This window comes from Trachypithecus francoisi, unplaced genomic scaffold, assembly GCF_009764315.1.
Source record: "Trachypithecus francoisi isolate TF-2019V2 unplaced genomic scaffold, Tfra_2.0 Lachesis_group12, whole genome shotgun sequence".
In the NCBI taxonomy this organism is placed as follows: domain Eukaryota; kingdom Metazoa; phylum Chordata; class Mammalia; order Primates; family Cercopithecidae; genus Trachypithecus; species Trachypithecus francoisi.
In genome coordinates this window covers 73,916,764-73,940,864 of record NW_022681457.1, presented here as the reverse complement: position 1 = coordinate 73,940,864, position 24,101 = coordinate 73,916,764, and the positions used below count along the sequence as shown (strand labels likewise).

General features: G+C 37.2%; 1 protein-coding gene across 4 annotated transcripts in view; it reads right to left on the bottom strand.

Moving 5' to 3' along the window:
• The window catches only part of FAF1 (Fas associated factor 1), a 534,320-nt gene that overhangs the window by 26,858 nt on the left and 483,361 nt on the right, over positions 1-24,101 (bottom strand). For all 4 annotated transcript variants that reach the window (XM_033226429.1, XM_033226430.1, XM_033226428.1 and 1 more), the window contains 3 exons: positions 22,497-22,577; positions 21,352-21,429; positions 7,391-7,606 (listed from right to left, as the gene is read on the bottom strand). In XM_033226429.1, the coding sequence (XP_033082320.1) occupies positions 7,391-7,606; positions 21,352-21,429; positions 22,497-22,577 (375 nt within the window). The remainder of the gene's footprint in view (positions 1-7,390; positions 7,607-21,351; positions 21,430-22,496; positions 22,578-24,101) is intronic.

Here is a 24,101-nt window from a genome sequence, read left to right as displayed (position 1 = left end):
TTACCTCAAGCTGTCCTCGCTGCTGGAGAATGTATTCCTCTTAGCAACCTACCAAAATATCCTATCTACCTCAGTTTTGTTCAACTGCTATGTCTTTTACACAACTTCTCTTGGTTACCCACGCCAGCAGGGATCTATTGCTCCTTTTGCTTGACTATTCTTTGGACCCACTGCATGAACTGCAGTATGAGGACTGTTTGTATGAGAGGCTGAAATATTCTTAAATGTGGGACCATGCCTTATTCCTTGGCACTAAGCAGAGAGGCTGGCAAAATAAAACTGTATTGGATAAACCGGGTGTGGAATACAACTAAGCGTATATTTTACCAGCATCTGGCAGTGACCCAGAAATAGGAATTACAAGGTGAAATGAAGGAATCAGAGATGATAAAATCTTTCCAAATATGTAAAGCCGAGCTTCATTTACACATTGAAAATATTTTTCTTTTTTTTCTTTTTGAGACAAGGTCTCACTCTCTCACCAGGCTGGAGTGCAGTGGTGCGATCTCAGCTCACTGCAACCTTCACCGTCCGAGTTCAAGCGATTCTCCTGCCTCAGCCTCCCGAGTAGCTGGGATTACAGGCGCCTGCCACCGTGCCCGGCTAATTTTTTGTATTTTTAGTAGAGACGAGATTTCACCATCTTGCCCAGGCTGGTCTTGAACTCCTGACCTCGTGATCCACCTGCCTTGGCTTCCCAAAGTGCTGGGATTACAGGCATGAGCCACCATGCCTGGCCTAAGTTTTGTATTTTTTAGTAGAGGCAGGGTTTCATCACGTTGGCCAGGCTGGTCTTGAACTCCTGACCTTAAGTGATCCGCCTGCCTCAGCCTTCCAAAGTGTTGGGATTACAGGCGTGAGCACTCGGCCAGCAATTAAAATTTAAAAAATTTAAAACTCACAATTTAGAAAATAAATTTCTTAAACAAAATGAATAACCTAAAGAAATATAAACTGCCCTTGCTAGTATTTTTCCCTTTAATTAGGTTGCTGCTGTGTCAGATTAGAGTTTCATATACAGACCTATTTAAGCAGCACCTGTATTAGTCTCTTAAATCTTTTGCTGTTTACTTTTTTTTGAATGTGGTAAATATTTTGTAAACAGTTTTTACCAAATGACTTCTACCTAAAAATTCAGGAGTCCTGTCGAATAATCCAGGACCATTTTTCTTTACAACATAACTTTTGAAAATAAGGCAATCAAGAGGTGTGGGCTGCAGTCCTCAGTGGTCATTAATTAACTGAATGTACACTCTCAAGCAAGTAACTTCACCTCAAGACCTCATATTCACCATTGCTGAATGATACTAACACCACACCTGTCTTGGTATCTCCCAAAGCTGACAGAAGAGGAGTGGGATAATTCTGTGAATGTATTTTGTACCTTAGTGAGGTCTCTTGCTTCTTTCAGTCAAGCAGTTTATTGTGGTTTAATGGTGAGATGCATGTGGCAAGGAGGTAATCAGAAGAAGTGAGAACTGAGCAGGAAAAGGAGATGGTGTGAAACTTTGAAGATTTTGTATGCCATGGTAAGGAGTTTGGACTTTTTCTCTAGGCCATTAGAACCACTGGAGGCTTTTAAGCAGGAAAGAGAGAGAGAGAGATCATCAAAGTCGTTTAAAAAAATAACTCAAGAGACAGTGGGGAGGATAGATGTAGGGAGGCAACACCGGAGGCAGGGAGATGAATTAGGAAGCCATAGGTTTAACTTGGGCTATGACGACTTGGGCAGTGGTATAGAGGGAAAGAGAAGAAAAGAACAGATTTGAGAGAAGTTTAGAGGCAAAATTAATATTGCGATCGTCTAGATACTAATGTGTTCCATTACATGATCATAGTTCTTTTTATCTGAATCTTGATTATTTAGGGATACTGAACATTTTCAAATAACCAGATATAGTGATATAAAATACCTGAGGGGAATGGAACAAGCTCAGCAGTAGGACCTTTAACATCAGATGCTTCATCTTGGTTTATTTTGAGAACAAAGCTTTTAAGATACAGTCGTTCAGTGGCATTAAAGTTTTTTCTTCTGGCTCTTGTTTTTTAAAAAAATAAAAGTCTAATATAAATTGAAAATCAATCCCACTGCAATATTAGAGGTATTACCATATGAAGGTTGTTGAAGTACAAAATATTTTAAAATACTGGTGCTTGCAGCTGTAATTTATTGCATTTATTAGGTGGTCTCTAATGTTGATTTTTCTAGTGCTATGACTCTAATTTTAAAGTGAAACTCTATAATTTATTAAGTTTTTTAAAAGGACTCAATAATCTCAAAAAGCAATGATCATAAGAAAACCTGGATGTCACCATCAGCTCTGTTTTTACAATTGTTCAAGTGACTTAAGTGCTTAATTTTACTAGGCTTTCATTCTCCCATCAGTAATGTGGCAGCATTGGCCTTCATATCTCTGAGATCCTTTGCAAATATCAGATATTTGCAAGATTTCAATGATATATTCTTAAGCCTGGGTTACAGCTAGATATTTGTAACTCAAATTTGATATATCCATCATTGTTCTGGAGAAAGAATTCACTGCTGCCATGTTTTCTTTAACTGTAAGCCCTTCCCACCTCTTCTGCCTCTCTCTATTTAGGATTATTATAGCAGATACTGTTTTATGTGCATGAATATGTAATTTATATTCACTTTATATAACTCTTACCACGACCATCTCAGATATTATCATTTCTCTTTCAAAGATGAAGAAATGAAAGTTCGGCAGGGTCAAGTAAGTTGTCCAGTGTTCAGTATGATGGAGTGGGATGCACATGCAAGACTAACTACCACTGAAACATTTACTTCTGACTTTGCTATTCTGCTTCCACTCACTGAACATCTCTCTGTGCAAGGATCAGGTAAAATTCACTTCCTTTGTAATACTTTCCCTTATCACTGCTGGCTGAAATTACTTATCCTTCTAACTGTGGGTGTAATTTGTAATGCAATTTGCTTTAGATGTGTGTTTTTACTATAATGTGAACTCTTCAAGGTCAGCAACAATTTTTTTTTTAATTTTCTGTATCACCAGCATCTGGTATGAAGGCTGAAACAGAGAGGTTGCACAGCAAATGTTTTGCTATAATGAGAGAACAAATATATGAATTAAATGCGAATTAAATTTCTTCTATCTCCTTATGGTGGCAAATAGTATTCACGTGTTATGGATGAAGTCAAGTCAAACTTCATCTAGCTGTAGCTTCTGGATTCAGACTGTAAATTCTACAAGGGTTAGATCTATGCCATTATTTTTCTTCACTGTGTTTGTAGTGTTTAGTTTGGTGCTTAGCATAATAAAAGTGGATGGGTGACAGAGAAAGGAATTTGTATACCTCAAATTTGAAAGGCTTTTCCCCCAGTACATTTAAACAAAACTTTACTGAAGGTCTACTCTAGAAAAACCCTGCTGGAGCTTGTTTACACTCATTCTCTTGTTCATTTAAGTCTTAGAGGGAGAAACAAAAATTACGAGTTATAGTTACAGAGAAAAAAACCTAGAAAGCTGGGGCAAAATATAAATTCCCTCATTATTTTGTTTTAGATAATATAAGAAAACAGTTTATTCCTGAATGCATGTCTGTCTATTTGGGGATTCATATCTATAGATCTAGAAAAAGGCATGTTCTCTAGGCTAGAATGGGGGCTGTGTGATTATATCAGTGGCAATACACATGGGCTGTCAGTAGACTCTTAGAGCTCACCTGCCATTCCTCATCCTCCTCTCCTAGTGCTTTCCAGTCATTTTATAAATTGAAAGATCTCACTTTCCAATCGTAGATAGAGCTCCTCTGAGGGATGTGGATATGGGTAGGCAAAAAATAGAAAAAGGAGAGGCAGAAAGAAGAGTTGTGGGATAAAGAAATAAGGAGAAGGGAAGAATGGAAAGATGGGGGAGAAGATAAGACAGGTAAAATAGGATTGGAAAAAAGGGAAGGGGTAGAAAAGGAAGGAGGAGAGAAAAGGGAAGATAAGGAAGTGGCACAGAAGAGGAAGGCTGGGGGATACTGACAACCTCTTACCGAGTGGCATGAGTGATAATCAGCTTTTCTGGGAAGGGCCTATGTCTGGGCTACTGTAGGTCTGGAGGGGAGCTGGGGGAGCTGGCAGCAGTCCCTTACTCTAACTCAGAGACAGGAGTTGGCCTATAGGAGTAGTAGTAGGGTGAGTGTCATTATACAGCTTTTAGGACTCAACTACCTCATTTCCAAGGCAATGCCCAAGTAAGACAAATTGGACCACTGATGTTCACACAGCTCTAACATGTCCAAGAGGTAGAGCTCTGGAAATAAATACTACTCCTTCTCTTGGTAACTGTTATTAACAAAATTGGGGAACACACACACACACACAGCCCCCCCAAAACCAAGTAACTCATTGCTTCCACAACTTGAATCAGCGTTTCTGGGGAAGGCCTATGTCTGAGGCTACTTTGGTTGTCCAACAGTGTTCAGTTCAGGGAAGTATGCTCAGCAGACATTTAGTAAATGGTTAGACGGCTGAGAAATCTTAACATGAAGTATTGTTTTGGTTGGGGGCGGGTGGCAGGTATGGGAGGTACAGAAGAACACTTAACTGGTTCCTCTGCTGAGAAACCAGTCTCTGCTTTGTGGAGAAAAGGCTGAAGACACAATTAAGACTCCTAGAGTTAAGGCTTATATTATTTGTTATTAAAAAGGCAAGGCCTTAAGATGTGCTTTTTAACAGTCTTTAGTTTGGCTGTAATTTAAGATGACTTTTACAAATTAGATCCTAATCCTAGGACACACAGATGGCTGTTACAGAATAGCCTTGCAAAAACACTAGTCATTTGACTTGAAAGAGAATTCAGAGAAGAATGAAGGGCCTTTAACTCTCACCCCACCCCTGGCTCTAGGAGGCCTAAAGAGTCTTGGGTGGGCTTTCTTAGTTTAAGTCTGGAATCTGGGTGGGCCTAGAGCATCTGTTCTCATTTGGACCAGCCTCTCTGTTCATTCTGGAACCAGAGATTAGGGGAGTCCGAGGTTATTAACATTCAACAACAGTTACTGATGCTTATGTATGAAGCACTATGCTGGCAACTGCAGGGCGATAGTCACAGGCCCAAGAACACTCTGCATTTCACGTCACATCTCCCCAGTTTCCTTTCAACAGCAACTTTCCACAGTTCAGAGTTTCACCCTGTGGAAAGAAGTTCTTAATAGTGATCAAAAAGGCTAGCTCCTTTTAAGATATTTTCACCCCATCCCTGTCAGTAATAAGCTTTAAAAATTAATTTGAAAGAAAAAGTTTAATTTTAAAATGCAGAAAGTCTATTTCTTCCAGTACTTCCATTTTTAAAGATGAGACCCATTCAGAAAGGGAGTGACTTAAAACTAAGGGCTGGGAAGGGCAAACTTAGCTCCTAAGTTTTTTAAATTCTCTGAGGTGAGATTTTCATCACAGAACATAAAGTATGAGAACCAGGCTGATCTTGAACCCTTTGATAACGGTTCTTTGTTAAATGTTCACACACTGCGAGTTCAACTTCAGTGACAGAAGTTAAGGTAGTTTTCATACTTGGCTGTGTGGTAAGAACATATGCAGGCCTGTGTTCCCTTGTGCATGTTTGTGTGCCTTATATACAAATAAAGGGAATGACCTTGGAGCAGGAGGCAGGGCCAGTGAAAAAAGGAACAATAGTCAGCACCTGGGCTCCACTACAGTCTCCTGGGCTTAGAAATAAGTGGCAAGATCCTCATTCCACCCAGAGGGGATATTACTAGTTTCTCTCTCTATCCTGCAAAACTGACAGCCAATGTGAGAGACTCAGATGTACCTTAATGAAATTCTTGGTTTTTGTATGCTAGGTTACTATGCCTAGATCATAATGGAATCACAGAACATTTACTGTATATTTTAGAGCGAAGCAAGTCTAAGTCCCATCCCATATCAAGCAGGCATACCTGGGATGAATCCCTCTCCATATATATCTGTTATTGCTGAAAAGAGTAGTACTTGGTAATCTCCAATGATAGGAAAATTAACACTTCACGACACAACATATTCCCTTCTTAGAAAATGCTTTGTTACACTATGCCAAATTTGTCTCATGTAACTTTCAACTCATTGGTCCCAGTTCTGCCCCTGGAGCCTCAAAAAATCAGATCCCTCTTTTACAAGGCATGCCTTCAAGTAGCTGAAGACAACAATCACATCTCCCATGGTCCTTCCTTCTTTAGAGGTAATGTTCCTTAAATGACACGATTTGCAGCTCCCTCACCTTCCTACCAGCCCTGCTCCAGACATGCTCCTATTTCTTCAGGCTTCGTTTTTCAGCATGAAGCCTAAAGACTATTTCAGGGGTAGTTTTTTTTTAAAATTTTTTATTTCCATAGGTTTTTGGGGAACAGGTGGTATTTGCTTACATGAGTAAGTTCTTCAGTGGTGATTTGTGAGATTTTGGTGCACCCGTTACCCAGGGGTAGTTTATCTTAGTGCAGAGTTAAACAGGACCCTTAAGTTAACCTCTGGTTGGGACTACACCTCTAAAACAGGAGCTAGCTTTTTTGTTGGCAGCCACAACATGTTATTAACGTGTATTCAGCTTAATTCAACCATAACCTCTACTAAAGGAATCTATTTCTACACGTTTCTGTAAAATTTCTGCAGCTTCATTTTGTGTAAGTTTCAGTATTTTAAGATTTTCTTGAATCTTATTTTTCATAACCTATAAATCTGATAAAGTCTTCATGTAGGTTGCTAATAAATATGGTAAGTAATAAAAGATTAAATACAGACTCTCTTGGTTCCCTACAAGGAAATGATGGTTAACATTTTTTGGACGGACCCATTTAATCAGCAATGAATCTAACACATCTGTATCTCTCTACTTTGCCCCAGAATACTATGACAGACTATCAAATATTGTGCTGTAATGCAAGCACACAGTGAATACAGGTCACCCTCTGTAACTTCCCAGGGTATAGTAAGACTATCAAATCACAAAATACTCTTTGTCTTGCATGAGTCATTCTTAGTGAACCTATATTCGTTGACCCTGATATCTAACTGTTAAGCTGTTAAACATACAATTCTCAGGTATATTCTGAGGTCTACAGAATATATCTCATTTGAGGAATACAGATGAGACCTTGGCAAAGACTGGAATGATGGAATAGGGAAAACAGGTAGGAAGGAAGATCTGTACCTAATTTCTTACATAGGCTACTGGGTACACATGTCTGCTGGCCTGGGAAGCCATACTTTCTCCAAAGGCTAAGGACAGAGTGGTGTGCAGAACAAAGAAGGGCTTCTGGATGTCTGGCAGTTGCCTGCACCATAGGACTTTTCTTGAACTACTTTGTTCAGCTTTAATGATGGCACACCTCCCACCGGGATATACTTCCTGCGATAGGTATGGGAACTTACATCTCTCCTAGGAAAGGTGCTCAGTAACTTGTACTCATCCCATGGAAATCCTTTGGAAGCTACAAAATCAAAGACAATCTGGAGCTTGCTGCTGGCCAGGAAACGCCGCTCCAAGAACTCGCCACTGGGGGTCCGGATCCGCAGTTTGCTCACAGGCTCAGCATTTTCTTCCTTTGGCTCAGGAGGCAGGGCTTGCTCTAAGGACAGCCGGATGGCCTAGGGAGAGCAAAAACCAGGTGTTAAAATGTGGGAAGGACTGGATTATGGAGAGTGGGGAGGAAGAGACCAGAAAAAAAGCTGCTGCTTTCTAGAAATTCATAGAAAAGTCACTGCCCCATTTATTAGCCAAGCCTAATGCTTGAAAAATAGAATCATGTATTTTTCATTTTCTTAATATTAGCCCAATAGGCAAGTAATTAAAATAAATTCCACCTTAATGACACATATTATTAAATATATAGGAAACTACACAGAAAAAGCTTTTTTTTTAACTGAAGGGCTCAGATATTTGTGATCAAAGACATTCATATCAAATACCCAATTGATACCTTTCTAGGGTATGAATTAAAGCTATTAGATGCATTCAGAAAAGACACACACAGAAATATATTTATATGAGAAATACATTTTTCAAGTAGACGTAACTGCAGAGTTTGTAGAATACTGGATTATTATGTTTATGTCAAAATGGAATGGGGAAATTCTGTTTGGGGGGGTGAAAACATTTTGGAAATAGTGGTGGTGGTTGGATAATATTGTGAATACAATTAATGCCACTGAATTGTATACTTAAGAATGGCAAGTTAGTGTATATATATTTTGCCACAATAAAAGAAAAGTTTTAAAACATGGAAAGAACCTCAAATATCAGGTTTATTGGTAGAAGAAGACCACAGTCCTAGTTCTGGCTTTGCCACTAACTCGCTATGGGATTTGGCCAAATCTTAGTCATTGATTTCTGGACCTACAGATGGATCAAACCCTTCATTTGACTTAAGCAGGTGAAGTAAACTGCTGGAAGGCCTCATGGCTAGCGTGGGCTTGAATCCAGGTTTTAGTATTACATTGTTTCACATTTGTGACATTCCATTAGGAGATTGTCTCTGAGGTCCCTAATAACACTGGAATCTATAAAAATCACTAAAACCTTTTTTGTCTAGAACTCTGAGAAATACTTCATGCTAGAATACATGAAATTCATCTAAAGCAGTACTCTGAGGAAATTCATAGCCTTAACATTCTTATGCCATTATAAATTAAAGAATAAAAATAAGTGAATTAAGAATTAGATTTTAAAAGCTAGTGAATTATCAGTGTCTGGGAACAAAAAAAATTTAAAAACTAGTGAAAAAAAAAACCCAATAAAATAAGTGGAAGGAAAGCTGATAATAAAAGTATAAATAAATAATTTAGGAAAACAAGAAATATATAACTAGTCAGCTAATAAATAAGCTGGTTCTTTGGAGGTAATAAACTTACACAAATAAAAAGAACAAAAATGGTACCCTACAGAAGTTAAGGGCAACAAGGTGGAAGAGGTGGCAGCTGGTGTTTTCTGCATATATGGCTTTCTATTTTGACCTATGCAAATTATCTGTTAAAAAATGTTTAAAATAACCAACAGAAAAACTTGGCTCAGACACAAGTATGGATAAGAAATTAGGTAATTTGTGTCATGCAGGTGAATTTGGTTGGCTCTAATACTGAAGTCTTTTTTTCAAATCATTCAAAATGTCTGCAATGTATAGAAAAAGCTAGTCTCGCCTATGACTGAGGTTGTTTTCCTTCTGGAGGCGCTGAATAACCACCTACCTTATAGGGGATTAGAGAGATGGGAATTATATAGGCAATATATAAAAAATTTTCAGTATGGCATCTGACACATAATAGGCTTCAGTGATAGTTGCTTTTCTTATAAGGAAGAGATCTACACAGAATATCAGATCTGGAAGGGGCTGCATTTGTCAAACAGCCCAATACTCTCATTTTTTATGTGGGGAAATTGATGTCCAGAAATGGAGACAAAAGAAATATAGTTAAAAATCTATTTTTGCTTTTTTTCCAGTCACTTTTGCCCTTTTTTCTGACAGCATGAGTGGCAGTTTACCTGATATTGGTGTTCTGTGACAGCAATGAGGTTCAGCCGAATATTTCCAAATATTAAACTATTTTAGTAACATTATCATATATTAGTAACCAAATGAATGCATTAACCTGTGTATATCAAAATAAAATGCTAGTTGATATGCCAATTACAGCATTCACTATATAGTACCATAATTATTTATTTAATGCCTGGCCTTCTTACTAGCCTGCAAGCTCCATAATGGCATGGGAGCATGTATTACTTCTTATTCCAAATATAGTGCACAGTACAAAGTAGATGCTCAGTATGCACTTGGAAGGGAAGGGATAAACTGACATGCTAACTGAAATAATGTATGTGAAAGTGCTTAGTATGATTATAGGTACATAGTAGGTGTTCAATAAATGCTAAAAGAATGTGAATCTCATAACCTCTACTTCCAGTAACTAAGAATTAAACATCTTACTTCTCCTTTCTCTGAGGTATGACTCCACCTTGCATTAACTGTTCAGATTAATTTTCCACATGTGCCCCTTAAAGGGAAACCGTAAGTTGCTTTTAAGCATAAACCTCTGTGGATTAGAGTCATATACATTTTCTAAACTGTTAATGGGATCATCTATTTCTCAGTTAACAGTGGTGGTTCTTTTTTTTTCTTTTTTTTTTTTTGAGATGGAGTCTCGCTCTGTCACCTAGGCTGGAGTTTATCTCGGCTCTCTGCAACCTCCATCTCCCAGGTTCAAGCGATTCTCCCACCTCAGCCTCCCGAGTAGCTGGGATTACAGGTGCATGCCACCACACCTGGCTAATTTTTGTATTTTTAGTAGTGATGGGGTTTTGCCATGCTGGCCAGGCTGGTCTCAAATTCCTGATCTCAAGTGATGCATCCGCCTAGGCCTCCCAAAGTGCTGTGATTACAGGTGTGAACCACTGTGCCCAGCCACAATGGTGGTTCTTTACAAGCATATCTTTGAGATTATAAAACATTTTTCCCAATTACAAAAATAATATAAATTCATTGCAAAACTAGATTAAAAGAAAAACATTAAAACTAATCTGTAGATTCACCATCAAGATAGCCATCACCAAGATTGTTCATATCCACTAATTTTTAAAATATTTTAACCATTGTTAAGTGTACAATTCAGTGGCATTAAATAAATTCACAATGTTGTATAACCATCACTACTATTTATTTCCAAAACTTTTTCATCACCCAGATACTCTTCCTTAATTTTTCAGGCATATTTTATATAAGTATATTTGAAACTTTTTTCAAAATTTGAGTCAGTGTTGTATTGAATAAAGCTTTATCCTTTCTGTTCAAAGTCATGTATTTTATAATTGTTTTAAAGTTTTTATTAAAGTATACCATACATATGAAAAAGTGCACAAATCTTAAGTGTACAACTTGATAAAGTTTCAAAGTCAACATATCTGTAAAACCAGAATGCTGATCAAGTATCTCAGAAGCATACCCTTTCCTGGGAACTACTTCCCCTTAAAGTCAGTATTCTGACTTCTGACAGTGCAGTTTAAAAATTTTTAATTAAATGCAATGTTATGGTTAGAAATATAGGTTTTGGGGTATGACAGACATGCATTCAAATCCTGGGAATTAGGCAAATCACAGTCTTTATGAATTTCAGTTTCCTCATAGAAACAGAGCCAATAACATCTTCTTCACAGCATCCTTCTATAAGATGCAGAATGTTTTTAGGTGGGCCGCCACACCACACTGCTCTTCCTTCCTCTCCGTGGATAACGCCAGCTGCCTAGTCAGTTCTGATGAGAGAACCTGAATACGTTGGTTGCTGGTGCAGGATTCACACGCTAATTATGGTTCTTTCTGATGGGAGCCTCTGCTTTTAATCGGCCATCTTGGCCCTGTCCCTGATGCCACTTAGCAAATGCTGACACTTGGTCAGCACTCAGTGACAATTGCTGAGCACTGATCCTCATGCTATACGTAATACAGTGATCAACATATGACAGTTTTTGGTGCTATCATTTTTGTCATGATTATTCCTTTTCACCTACTTTAAATCAAAACTGAATGTGATATTTCTTGGTTTTCCCTCCTCCTCTCCCTTTAATCCACCTGTCTGCTTGCTTTCTGTTTTGACATTTCCCTGCATAGTATAACAACAGATGCTACACTATTGTCTGAATTCAACCAATTATATTACAGAAGAATAAACAACAGTAGCTTATTACTCCATTCATTGTACAGACAATGTCTGCTCCTCAATGTATACAGTCTCCAGGGCTTTTCCCCAGAAAGAAAACAGACCTCATATATCCCACACCAATGGACCAACGTGGAAAACAATGAAGAGATATGAGGCAAATCAGCAACCTTAAGATTTGAATATCCAACAGTTCTACTGGCAAAAAAAGAACAAAAATATATCAGTAGTTCAGTTTCAAACATACTGGCTAAGAGAAGGGCCTCCTGTAAGCAAACACTGTTGTAAAACAACAACATAAAGGACACCTACACTCAAACGAGTCATAGTAAACAACAGTGTTAAACTTCAGTTTGATTTGCTCAACAAATATAGTTTATTTGCATATTTTTGATTTGTAATAAAACAAGGAAACCTGGTATAAGTTAGAAATATGAACTAATCTGGGACTTCTTTTTCTACTAAAAATATGTGACTATTTAAAGCATTCATATCTGAGGGATGAGAAATGGGGCTATTTTTTGAAGTGAAATTAGGCAGTGAAAATAGACACCCACAAAAGACTGTCGCTACACAGTTACATTTTTTAAACAGAAAGAATAATACACACAACAGTCTCTTACAATAAGAATCAAAGACTGCCTTAATTTACTTTTATACACACATAGATGTATACATAAATACATACACACACATAACCTCTAGGCTTCTATGAGCATGTACAAATAACAGTTTATAGCTGGCTGAGGCACAGTGTTAAATAGGCTAAAGCTAACATTCATTAATTCCATGAATTCTTACTGAGCATCTTCTATGAGTCAGGCATTGTTCTAAATGATGAGAAAATAGCAGTGAACAAAATAGATAAAAAATTCTGCCTAAATGGAGCCTACATCCTAGTAGGGTAGGGATAAAGACAACAAAGACACACATAGGAAGAGACAGTATGTGCCACATAAGGACTTTTCAGTCAACAATGGACTGTATATACCATGGCGGTCTCATAAGATTATAATGGAGCTGAAAAATTCCTATTGCCTAGTATTTAGTGCACTATACTTTTAATCGTTATTTTAGGGTATACTCCTTCTACGTATTTTTTAGAAAAGTTAACCATAAAACAACCGCAGGCAGGTCCTTCAGAAGGTATTCCAGAAGAAAGCATTGTTATAAGAGATGACAGCTCCGTGTGTGTTACTGCCCCAAAGACCTTCCAGTGGACAAGATGTGAATATGGAAGACAATGATATTGACGATCTAGACCCTGTGTAGGCCTAGCCTAATGTGCATGTATCTTAGTTTCTAATAAAAAGTTTAAAAAGAAGGAAAAATTTTTAATAGAGAAAAACTTATATATAAGGATATAAAGAAAGAAAAATTTTGGACAGCTGTACAATATGTGTTTTAAGCTGTTATTACAAAATAATCAGAAAGTTAAAAAAATTAAGTTCACATAAAGTAAAAAGGTTATAGTAAGCTAAGGTTAATTCATTGCTGAAAAAAGAAAAAAAGTAAACCTAGTGTGGCCTAAGTGTATAGTGATTATAAAGTCTTCTGTAGTATAATGTCCTAGGCCTTCATATTCACTCCCCACTTGCTCACTGACTCACCCAGAGCAACTTCAGTCTTGCAAGCTCCATTCATGTTAAGTACCCTATACAGGTGCACCATTTTTTATCCTTTGTACTGTACCTTTTTATCCTTTTTATTGTGCCTTTTCTATGTTTAGATATACAAACACTTACCATTGTATTACAGTTGCCTGCAGTATTCAATACAGTAACATGCTGCACAGGTTTGTAGCCTAGGAGCAACAGGTTATACCATATAGCCTAGGTGTGTAGCAGGCTATACTATCTATGTTTGTGTAAGTAATGTCTAGGATGTTCGCACATCAACGGAATTGCCAGTGACACATTTCCCCATCCTTAGGTGATACAAGACTGTATATCATTTTTCACAAAGTGGTGAGTGCTATGGAGGGAGTGCAGGGAATGCTGGCAGAAGGTAGGGGGAGGGGTAAAATTTTAAATACTGTAAACCTCAGTAAGCAAAGGTCTAAAGGAAAGAGGGTGCCACACGGATATTTAGATCTAAAAGAAGTATATTGTATGCAGGAGTCACAGTAAGTAACAAGGCCCAGGTGCCTGGCTTGATTGAAGAATAGCAAGGCAGCCAATATGGCTGGAACGGAATGAGCAAGGGGAGAGGGGTAGGAGTTAAAGTTACAGTGGAAATAAAAGAGAGGGTGATTAGATCATCTATGGCTTTAGGAAGGACAATTAATTATTTTCCTATTTTAAAATTAAGGTATAATTTATATACAGTAAACTCTATCCTTTCATACATTCGCATAACTACCATCACCAACAAAGAAGAGTTCTGTTACCTCTCTCCCTGTTCAAATTTTTTCATCCTAGTTCCTAACCTCTAATCTTTATTCTGACCCTAGTTTTGTCTTTTCCAGAATGTTATATAAATATAACCATAAATGTTATATGAATGACTTCCTTCACTTAGCATAAAATATTTGAGATTCATCCATATTGTTGAATATATCAGTAGTTTGTTCCTATTTATTGCTGAGTAGTGAGTAGTATTGCTTTGTGTGAAAGCAGTTTACTGTTACTTTCATTTCACTTGTGTAAATACATACCTAGGAGTGTGACTGCTGGGTCATATGGTATATATATGTTTAACTTTACAAGAAAGTTTCAAGCTAATTTCCAAAGTGGATGTACTATTTAGCATTCCCATCATTAATGTGTAAGAGTTCAGTTGCTCTTCATCTTTGCCAGTACTTGGTATTTTCCCTTTTTCTTTGAAAAAGCCTTCTAAAAGATGTACATATATTGTGGTTTTAATTTGTATCTCCCTAATGGCTAAAAATGTTGAGCATATTTTGATGCACTGTATATTTTCTTTGATTAAGTGTCTTTCAAATATTTTGCCCATTTTAATACTTGGGTTGCTTTCTTATTACTAAGTTTTGAGAGTTCTTTATGTATTCTGGACATTAGATATATGATTTTCTCCTGTCTATGGCTTGTTTTTTTTCAATTTCCTAGCAGTATTTTACAAATAGTAGAAGTTTCTAATTTTGATAAAGTCTAATTTAGATATTCGTTATTTTATAGGTTGTGTCTTTGGCATCAGATTTAAGAAATCTTTGCCTAACTCAAGGTCATGAAGATTCTCTCCAATGTTTTCTTCTGGGGCTTGAATAGTTTTAGATTTTACATTTAGGTCTATTACCCATTTTGAGTTAATTTTTGCTTGTGATACAAAATATGAATTGAAGTGTTTTAAAACTGGTTTTCTATGGGATTTTTTTGGATATGAATATCCAATTGTTGCAGCATCATGTGTTGAAAAGACTATCCTTTCTCTATTGAATTGCCTTTGTATCTCTGTTGAAAATCAATTGACCATATATGTGTAGGTCTAGTTCTGGACTCCACTGACTCATGGGTCCATTTTTTTGTAAACACAGCTATGTCTTGATTACAGTAAGTCTTACACTCTGGTGATGTCCAATTTTGTTTTCTTTTTCAAAACTGTTTAGACTATTCCAGTTCTATTGCTTTCTCATTTACATTTAAGAATCAGTTTGTCAGTCTCTACAATCTTGTAGATATTTGATTAGAATTACTGTAAGAATTCAGGTTTTATTTTGAGATGTAAGCTACTGCGAGTTTTTGAAGTGATGTGATGTGACAAATGATTTCTAAAGGATTTATTAAGACTATAGGAAAGGCAAAAATGGAGACATGGAATCCAGGTGGGAGGCTACCAAAGTAATCCAGATAACAGACAATGGTGGCTTAGATGAGGGTGATAGTGGTGGAGTTAAACATTTAAATTTTGCATATATTTGCAGAGCCCACAGGTTTGCTCATTAAATATGGATGTAAATGAGAGAAGTCAAGGATAATTCCAAGGTTTCTGGCTCTAACAACTGGAAAGATTTTCCATTTATTGAGATAGGGAAGACTGTAGAAAGAGCAGGTTTGGGTGGGGAGGGTAGGATCAGTTGTGCAATTTAAAACATATTAAGTTTCTGATGTATATGAGACATCTAAGTAGACATGATGGGCCAGCAGCTAGATATTCAAGTCTGGAGTTCAGGGAAAGGAAGAAGCTGGAAATATAAATCTGGGAGTCAAACGTATAGACAATATAATATAGTCAATATAATAGTCATAATACTGGATGAGATCAACAAAGGAGTAGAATGGATCCCATATAGGGACAGTTGATTTGACCCGATTCTGCAGTCAATCTCTGCTCCTGGCAACCTGGAGAGTATGGATAGCTTACTATGATTATGACCTCATTTCTGGATAAAGTAAATAAGGCAAATGATCGTATTTCCTAAATCAAAATTCAGATAGATGACTTTTGGTTGCTTCTGGATATAAAGAACAGCCTGTACCCTGTGATTTGGACACCATGAAGCTAGAATTTCTGGTCTGTTTTAATGGTTCATGAGAACAACGGAACACTTCAAACTGGAACTATTGAAGAAATTGTGGATATATAGTCTCCATAATTATAATAAGGTATATTTATGTATTGGCACCTACCTTATTGAATTGTAAAAATTCAGTAAGATAATTAATGCCTATAAAGTGATCACCACTGAGTTTAGCACATATTAATTGTGCAATAGATAGTGGTGATGATGCCAATGATGATGATGACAGGGATGATTATTATTATGGCCCAGTGTGGACAAAAGCAACTTATGTAAGATAAAAATACAAATTATAAAGAGTAGTTTAACCTTAATAACCAATTTATGGTCCCAACTTCATTCTTTGAATCTGGAGTAATAAGTAGAATGAATACTGGATAGAAGTTCTGGTGCTGCTTTCATCAGGTTTATGTTAGGTAAAAATTTTAAAGTAGGCTTAAAAACATCTTTCTAAAATTACTATTATTTATTTTTATTTGTTTATTTTTTTAAATACAGACAGGGTCTTGCCATGTTGCTCTGGCTGGCCTTGAACTCCTGGGCTCAACTGATCCTCCCACCTCAGCCTCCCAAGTAGCTGGGATTACAGGTGTGTGCCACTGTGTTTGGCTAAAAATAGGCTTTTAAATCCTGCTATGATCTTACTCTCATCCTCTGTAAAACAGTAATAATACTATCATCCTTACCAATTGTATCAGTCTGTTTGCACACTGCTATAAAGAACTACCTGAGACTGGGCGCGGTGGCTCACGCCTGTAATCCCAGCACTTTGGGAGGCCGAGGCAGGCAGATTATGAGGTCAGGAGATCAAGACCATCCTGGCTAACACGGTGAAACCCTCTCCCTACTAAAAATACAAAAAATTAGCCAGGCATGATGGCAGGTGCCTGTAATCCCAGCTACTTAGGAGGCTGAGGCAGGGGAATCACTTGAACCCAGGAGGCATAGGTTGTAGTGAGCTGAGATTGTGCTAGTGCGCCATTGCACCCCAGCCTGGGCGACAGAGTGAGACTCAGTCTCAAAAAAAAAAAAAAAAAAAAAAAAAAAAAAAAAAAAAAAAAAAAAAACAAGAAACAAAAACCAAAAACCAAAAAACTGACTTGAGACTGGGTAATTTATGAAGAAAAGAGGTTTTAACTGACTCACAGGCTTAACAGGAAGGATGACTGGGAGGCCTCAAGAAACTTACAATCATGGTGGAAGGTGAAGGGGAAGCAACGACCTTCTTCACATGGTGGCAGGGGAGAGAGACAGCAATGGAGGAAGTGCCACATTTTTAAACCATCAGATCTTGTGAGAACTCTATCATGAGAACAGCAAGGGGAAAGAGCACCCCATGATCCAATCACTTGCCACCAGGCCTTTCCTTCAACATGTGGGGATTACAATTTAACATGAGATTTGGGTGGGGACCCGGAGCCAAACCATACTACCAATTTTGTAGAGTGGTTGTGAAGGTGAAACGAAAACTCCTTGAGGGCTGGACTATACCTCGCACCTATAGCATAATGTCCACAGCACCTGATTTAATACTTTGCACACAGAAGGAGATTAACTAAATATTTGCTAAATATTGAGTGAATAAAAGATCTGAGTCAAAAACCTTAGCTGAAAATTTCTCTGCTTACCAAAAACTCCGTAGAAAAAAGTAGTACTCAGGAAGGCTTTCTTGGAGTATAGATAGTTCACACATTTCTCTAGTTACTATAAAGTCCATCCCTTGATCAGAAAAAATGTATTATTTGGGCCTTTGCAGGGATGATTTTACTATATTGTGCTTTAGCCTTATGACATTTAAAAAGTTTTAAGGCGCTGTCATACCTAACTTGCCATTGTCACAGTTAGATATAGTTGGGATTAGTATTCACCACATTGCACAGCTTACTCTTGAATAGGAATACAGGAAATGTTGCTCTAAAATCTCAGTGCTAGAAAATGTGGAAACCTTCTGAGATACTAGCCTTTAGATCTGATGTTACGCACAAAGTAAAACTTGTAAACTATCATATTTTCCTTTGTTTTGGCCCAAGGATAGAACAGATTTTATGGTACATGTGGAACAAACGTACAGCACCCTATCACATGGATTTGGTACCTATGCTAGATTATCTGTTGTCAATGTGTTAAGTCTTATCTTTGGCATTATCTTCCTTTGTCCTTTTCCTTTATTTCTATATCTATTCTTTCTTAATCCCTTTTAATTGCATGTATTCATCACGTAAGTTTCTTGAAGCTGATTTTGGAAAGAATAAGTATATATATAAATTAATAAAACGGGGGAGATCTTTGCTGTTGCTTGGTTTTCCTTCAGAATAGCCTTTCTCCTTATTAGGGCCAATGACCAGATCAATATACTTTTCTAGATTTTTGATTTCACTCCAACAGTTATTACACAGCAAAATGAGGCTAACCATTAAGGAATTTCCCTGCAACCAAGGTGATTTGACTGTTCAATACTTCTTTTTTTCTAAAGGATCTTAGAATATTGAAGATAATCAAAACAATAAAAGTACTCTTGTTTCTCAATGTAATTATATGGGTTAGGATTTCCAGTTAGAAGACAGGTAGTGTTGCTGTGAAAAGTCAGGTGACCTGGCTTCTGATCCAGATTATGTGTTCAACCAGTTTGGTGACCATAGGTAAACCATATAATCTTTCCGGGTCTTAATTTCTTCAGAGGTTGCACAATACCAGCTTTTCCCAAACAGTGGTTTGTGATACACTAGGATGCCATGATATGTTAATTGTTGTTCCATTAAAAAAAGGGGCAAATAAGTTTAGACAAGATTGGACTAAATGAAAATAAACCATTTCTTAATGCTGGGATTTATAAGAGCCTTTGTGACACTTGGTTGAGGGAGAATAGAGTGCATAGTATTATCCAAACTTGCATTTTATGGGAGCATATCAATAGACAAATTTAAGTAATGACTAGGTGCAAAATATAACCTGTCCTCTCTCCCACTGTACCCCAACCTCTCACATGTTAACAGCTAGAACATATATATTGAATTATGCAAAAAGGTGTTGATAGGGTCTTCTGTAAGATGATGGACTTTATCTACATTTAGAAAGAGAGAAAGTTTCAGCTCATGGTAAATTAGGTAAATCATCAGATGAAATTACATATACTGCCAAGCTCTAGATCCAGAACATTGAGTTAATTGTGTACCCTTGACATTTTGGCAAGCCAGTATGGTTGACGATATACTAATACACAGACACACACACACAAACACACACAGAGCAAGAGTGTGCATGTGTGAAAAACAGCATAAAGCAGCAAGAATCCTAAACTATATTGCTTGAAATAGCTTAAAAGGATAGTGACTAATCTCTCCCTTATCTAAACTTCTGTGAAACTTGGCATATATGACTCCTATAGACACAATGATATATGGCTTTGTACTGGAATGGAGTATGAGAAAGAGCTTTATGGTCATAAAGTCCTGGATGAGAATCTCAGCTGTTCTCACTTCTGTACATGTAACTCCTCAATGAACTTCAGTTTTCTCACTTATAAAGATAAATCTCTAACCCTGTAGCTTATTTTAATGGTTAATTGATAAGCATATGTAAAGCAGCTAGCAGATTACTTAATACACAGAAGACACTCAACAAAATATTTTTTACCTTCCATTATTGATAGTCCTCAGAGTACAGAGACTAGGGTTTGTCAGGCACAATATCTTGTATATATGTGATACATACTCATAAGAGTTTTGACATGAATAAACTTTGATTTCCAAACAGTTAAGTTTCACCTATCTTTCAAGACCTGACTCCAATATTACTTCTTCTGTACATTGTCTGATTATCTCAGCTGTAAAAGATTTTTCCTTTGGCCTTGAACTCTCTAAGTATTTTGCTTTTATTTCTATGTCATTTAGCACATTTTTTCTTCATTTCCTGTTACTCCTAGACAGCCTGTATCTTCCCTCTAAGATGTAATATCTTCTGATAGGCAGAAAACATTTTATTATCCTGTTTCCCTTGCAGTGCTCAGCACAGGTCTTCTTCAAAAAACATTTGTTAAACAAGTGAAAGTGGTGGCATACTTTGACTGAGAGTAGTAACTAACAGAGTTTTCCTCAACCCCAGTTAGGGCCCTTCAGGCCTTTCCATTGCTTGTTAGATGGCTTCCTCTTTTTATAAGTGAATCTTGCCATTAATCCTACATCTAAAAAAAAGTTCTGAATGTTCTTTTCTATGAAGCCAGCCTAAGAAGTCATTCGACCCCCATTCTGTTTGTGCCTACTGTACCTTAAGCATACCTCTATAATAATGTTTACATATAGTATTGTAATTCTATTTTTATAAGAGTAGGAACTCCTGGAGGGCAGGATCCATGTCTGCATCACTGTTCCCTAACAGATCTGGGGCACACAATACATATCCCAAAAATGTTTGCAAAATGAGTGAATGAAAAATCCTCTATATTGCTATGGACATGACATGAACTCAGGGAGAAAATCTATGAAGCTAAATGAATTTCCCACATCTGGGGGCTAAAAGCAAAATGTTACGAAAGTAACTCACATTATCTTTTGGTGGGTAAAGTGAAGCCTGTGAAAGGGAGTAGAGATACAATATTTCTATTCTTAGGGTAAAAGAACATCTAGGAAGGATGAGAAATATTTGTCAACAAATATTTGTTGGCAACAAAAGGGGAAGATTATAGAAAATCATGAATCTAGTACAAGATCAAGTTTTCTAAGAGTTCCATACAACAGATCAGGAATGATTAAGGAAATGTTAGGTCTTCCATACTAAAATGAGTCTAGGAAAAGTAGAGAGAAATAAGTTGTAAGAAATATTAACAGTTTCGCAGCTGGGCGCAGTGGCTCACGCCTGTAATGCCAGCACTTTGGAAAGCCAAGGCGGGCGGATCACTTCCGGTCACGAGTTTGAGACCAGCCTGGCCAACATGGTGAAATCCTGTCTCTACTAAAAATACAAAAATTAGCCAGGCATGGTGGTGGGCGCCTGTAAACCCAGCTACTTGGGAGGCTGAGGTGGGAGAATCACTTGAACCTGGGAGGCGGAGGCTACAGTGAGCCGAGATGGTACCCCTGCGCTTCAGCCTGGGTGCCAGAGTGAAGACTCCATCTCAAAAAAAAAAAAAGAAAGAAATATTAAAGCTTCAGTATCAAATACAGTGGAAATACAACCCAGCTTCTGAATAACTTTTCTTAAAATTATGTCCCACCTCACGTTCCTCTTCTTGTTCTTTGCGAATCTGCTCCAAACGAAACTGTTCTGCCATCTCTCTCTCATGAGCTTCCCTCTGTTGATAAAACAGAAAAGGAACAAGCACTTAACACAGACTTGTTTACAAAGAAAGAAAGAGAGAAATAAGGAAAGAGAAAGAAGAAAAGAGGAAAGAAAGAAAAAGTAAGTTACATTCAAAGGCTCATTGTCAACATGACTCAGAGGTATATTGTGGTAATGGAAACGTTTCTTTCTACAAGAATGGAAATGAAAGCAAAAACAAAGCATAGGTCTCTGATAATGTTAGGTTCCTATTCAAACACCTTTGATAGCTCTGGGTAAAGTGGCATTCAAGATCCTTCAGGACATCCTTTGGTCTTCCTTTCTGGCCTTTCCTATCTGCCCTATACCCAAATCTAAAGCTATTTAATCAGCCTCTATCCATTTTCCATGCATTCTGGACCCTTGATGCTAGCTTATATTGCTTCCTCTTCCCTCCTACTGCTCTTTTTCTGTTCAGTTCACATATACCATCTCCTCTTTGAAACATGCCCAGTACAGTCCCACTCCCTGGCTCTCCAAAAAATAAAACCTGGAAAAAATTTCCACTGAAACTCCTACTCACTGAACTCTCACAGAACTCAGTGCTTCCCTTATGACACTTAGGATTCTTGGCTTATGTTACAGCTACTTGTGTTGTTTACTTAATCAACTCTACCACATTGTGAAACTTCCTTTGAGAGCAGAAACTGTGGCCTATTCATTCACCTCTCCTTCAAAGCTCAACACAAAAGCAGGTGCTTAAGAAGTATTCAATAAATCAATAGTTCCCAACCCTGACTACACATGAGAATCACCTAAGGAGCTTTCTAAAAATTGCTGGGTTCTATCATAGACCAACTAAAAAACAAATGAAATAGATACTAGGTTCATTTTTGTTTTCATTTTTCATGAAACAAACTTTATTTTGTCAAAATGAACCATGCTTTAATAACCGTGGATAGGATTATATTCTTTCTGTTAACTAAATCTAGCTTTCTCTATTGCAAACACAATATTTTTAGGGATCAAAGTGATAAAGGGTTGGCATTTAAATAATGAACAATTGAGTTATTTATCCCAGAAGTACATGACCAAGCCTACCTTTGCTCTGTCAGCCTCAAGTGAAAGGCGATAGGCCTCATCTTGCTCTCTCTTCACATTTTCTCTGGCTTCACGTTCATCCTTAAAGAAAAAGATTGAAGCATTTTTTTACATATTACTATTTTTTTTGAAAAAAAAAGAGAAAAAAACTAATGGCAATCCTCTTTTTTTTACTCCTATATGAACTTACAATTAAATAAGAGACTTTTAAAGTGTATAGGACATAAATAAGCAAACAAACAGTAAGATGAGCAGCATGGTACATAGTGGAAATAAGAATATTTGAATCCTAACTCTATAAACTATGTGACTTTGTATAAGTTACTTAACTTCTCCAGGTCTCAGTCTCCTCACTTGCAAAACAGAAATAATATTTGTCTTACAGGGTCACTGTGAGAATTAAGTGCAATAATATATAAACTATCTAGCAAAGGACCTGGCACTTAGTTCATTTTCATTATTAGTTCTCTTCTCCCTTTCTCCTGATTTTTCTGAGATAAACTTGGAGACTGTCAGTATTGGAACTAAGGACTGAGAGGGAGAACAAAGACTAGGTAGGAAGTAATCCCTGGATCAGTGTAGAAAGAGGCCGAAAGCAAAATACTCTGGTTAACCTCATTCCATACCACACCACACCACACCACTAAAGCTCTGGTTACCAATTAAGTATTTCCCCATTACATTCACACTCATGAAGTGTGAATAACAAAAGTTATCTAAGTTGAAAATCTCTTAGAATATTTTTAGCTTCTGAAGTGATTATACCATCTGCCCATATTTAAATCATGAATTCATTTAAAATTAAAAGTTAATTCATGAACAGAATTTCTCATCTGTTATAGTCAGAAGTATAGACAATATATATATACTTAACTTTAATAATAAATACCTACACCTGTCCATACTAGAGTGTAGGTTCCCTTTTTGGTCATTTATTTATTAGGCAGAACCATATAAAATCACCAATATTTGTGACCTATAAAACTGGAAATTTCATAGTTAATTTCTCACTTTTTGTCTCTCCAATATATCCTTACTCAAGGCTGAATATATGCTCAGCATTCTCTTAAGTGAAATACCTAATCAAGACTGGCCTTATTCCTGAAGCCTAATATATCTTCTAGTTCCTAAAATTCAATTAATTCCTAAAAGCTCTGGTATGAATAGGAACATTTCATTGCTTCCTAATCTTTCAAATAAAAATGAGAAAGAATTAGATGTTGCTGGCCTGAAGCTAATTGTTATACTACAAAATATGAAAAACCATGTTAAAACTGATGTCTACCCTTTCAGACATCTAAAAAGGATTAAACTTTTTTTTTTATTTGAGGAGGAATCTTGCTCTGTCACCCAGGCTGGAGGGCAGTGGCGCGATCTCCACTCACTGAACCTCAGCCTGCTGGGTTCAAGTGATTCTCCTGCCTCAGCCTCCCGAGTAGCTGGGATTACACGTACTCGGCATCATGCCCAGCTAATGTTTGTATTTTTAGTAGAGATGGGGTTTCACCATATTAGCCAGGCTGGTCTCGAACTCCTGACCTCAAGTGATCTGCCTGCCTTGGCCTTCCAAAGTGCTAGGATTACAGGCGTGAGTCACCACGCCCA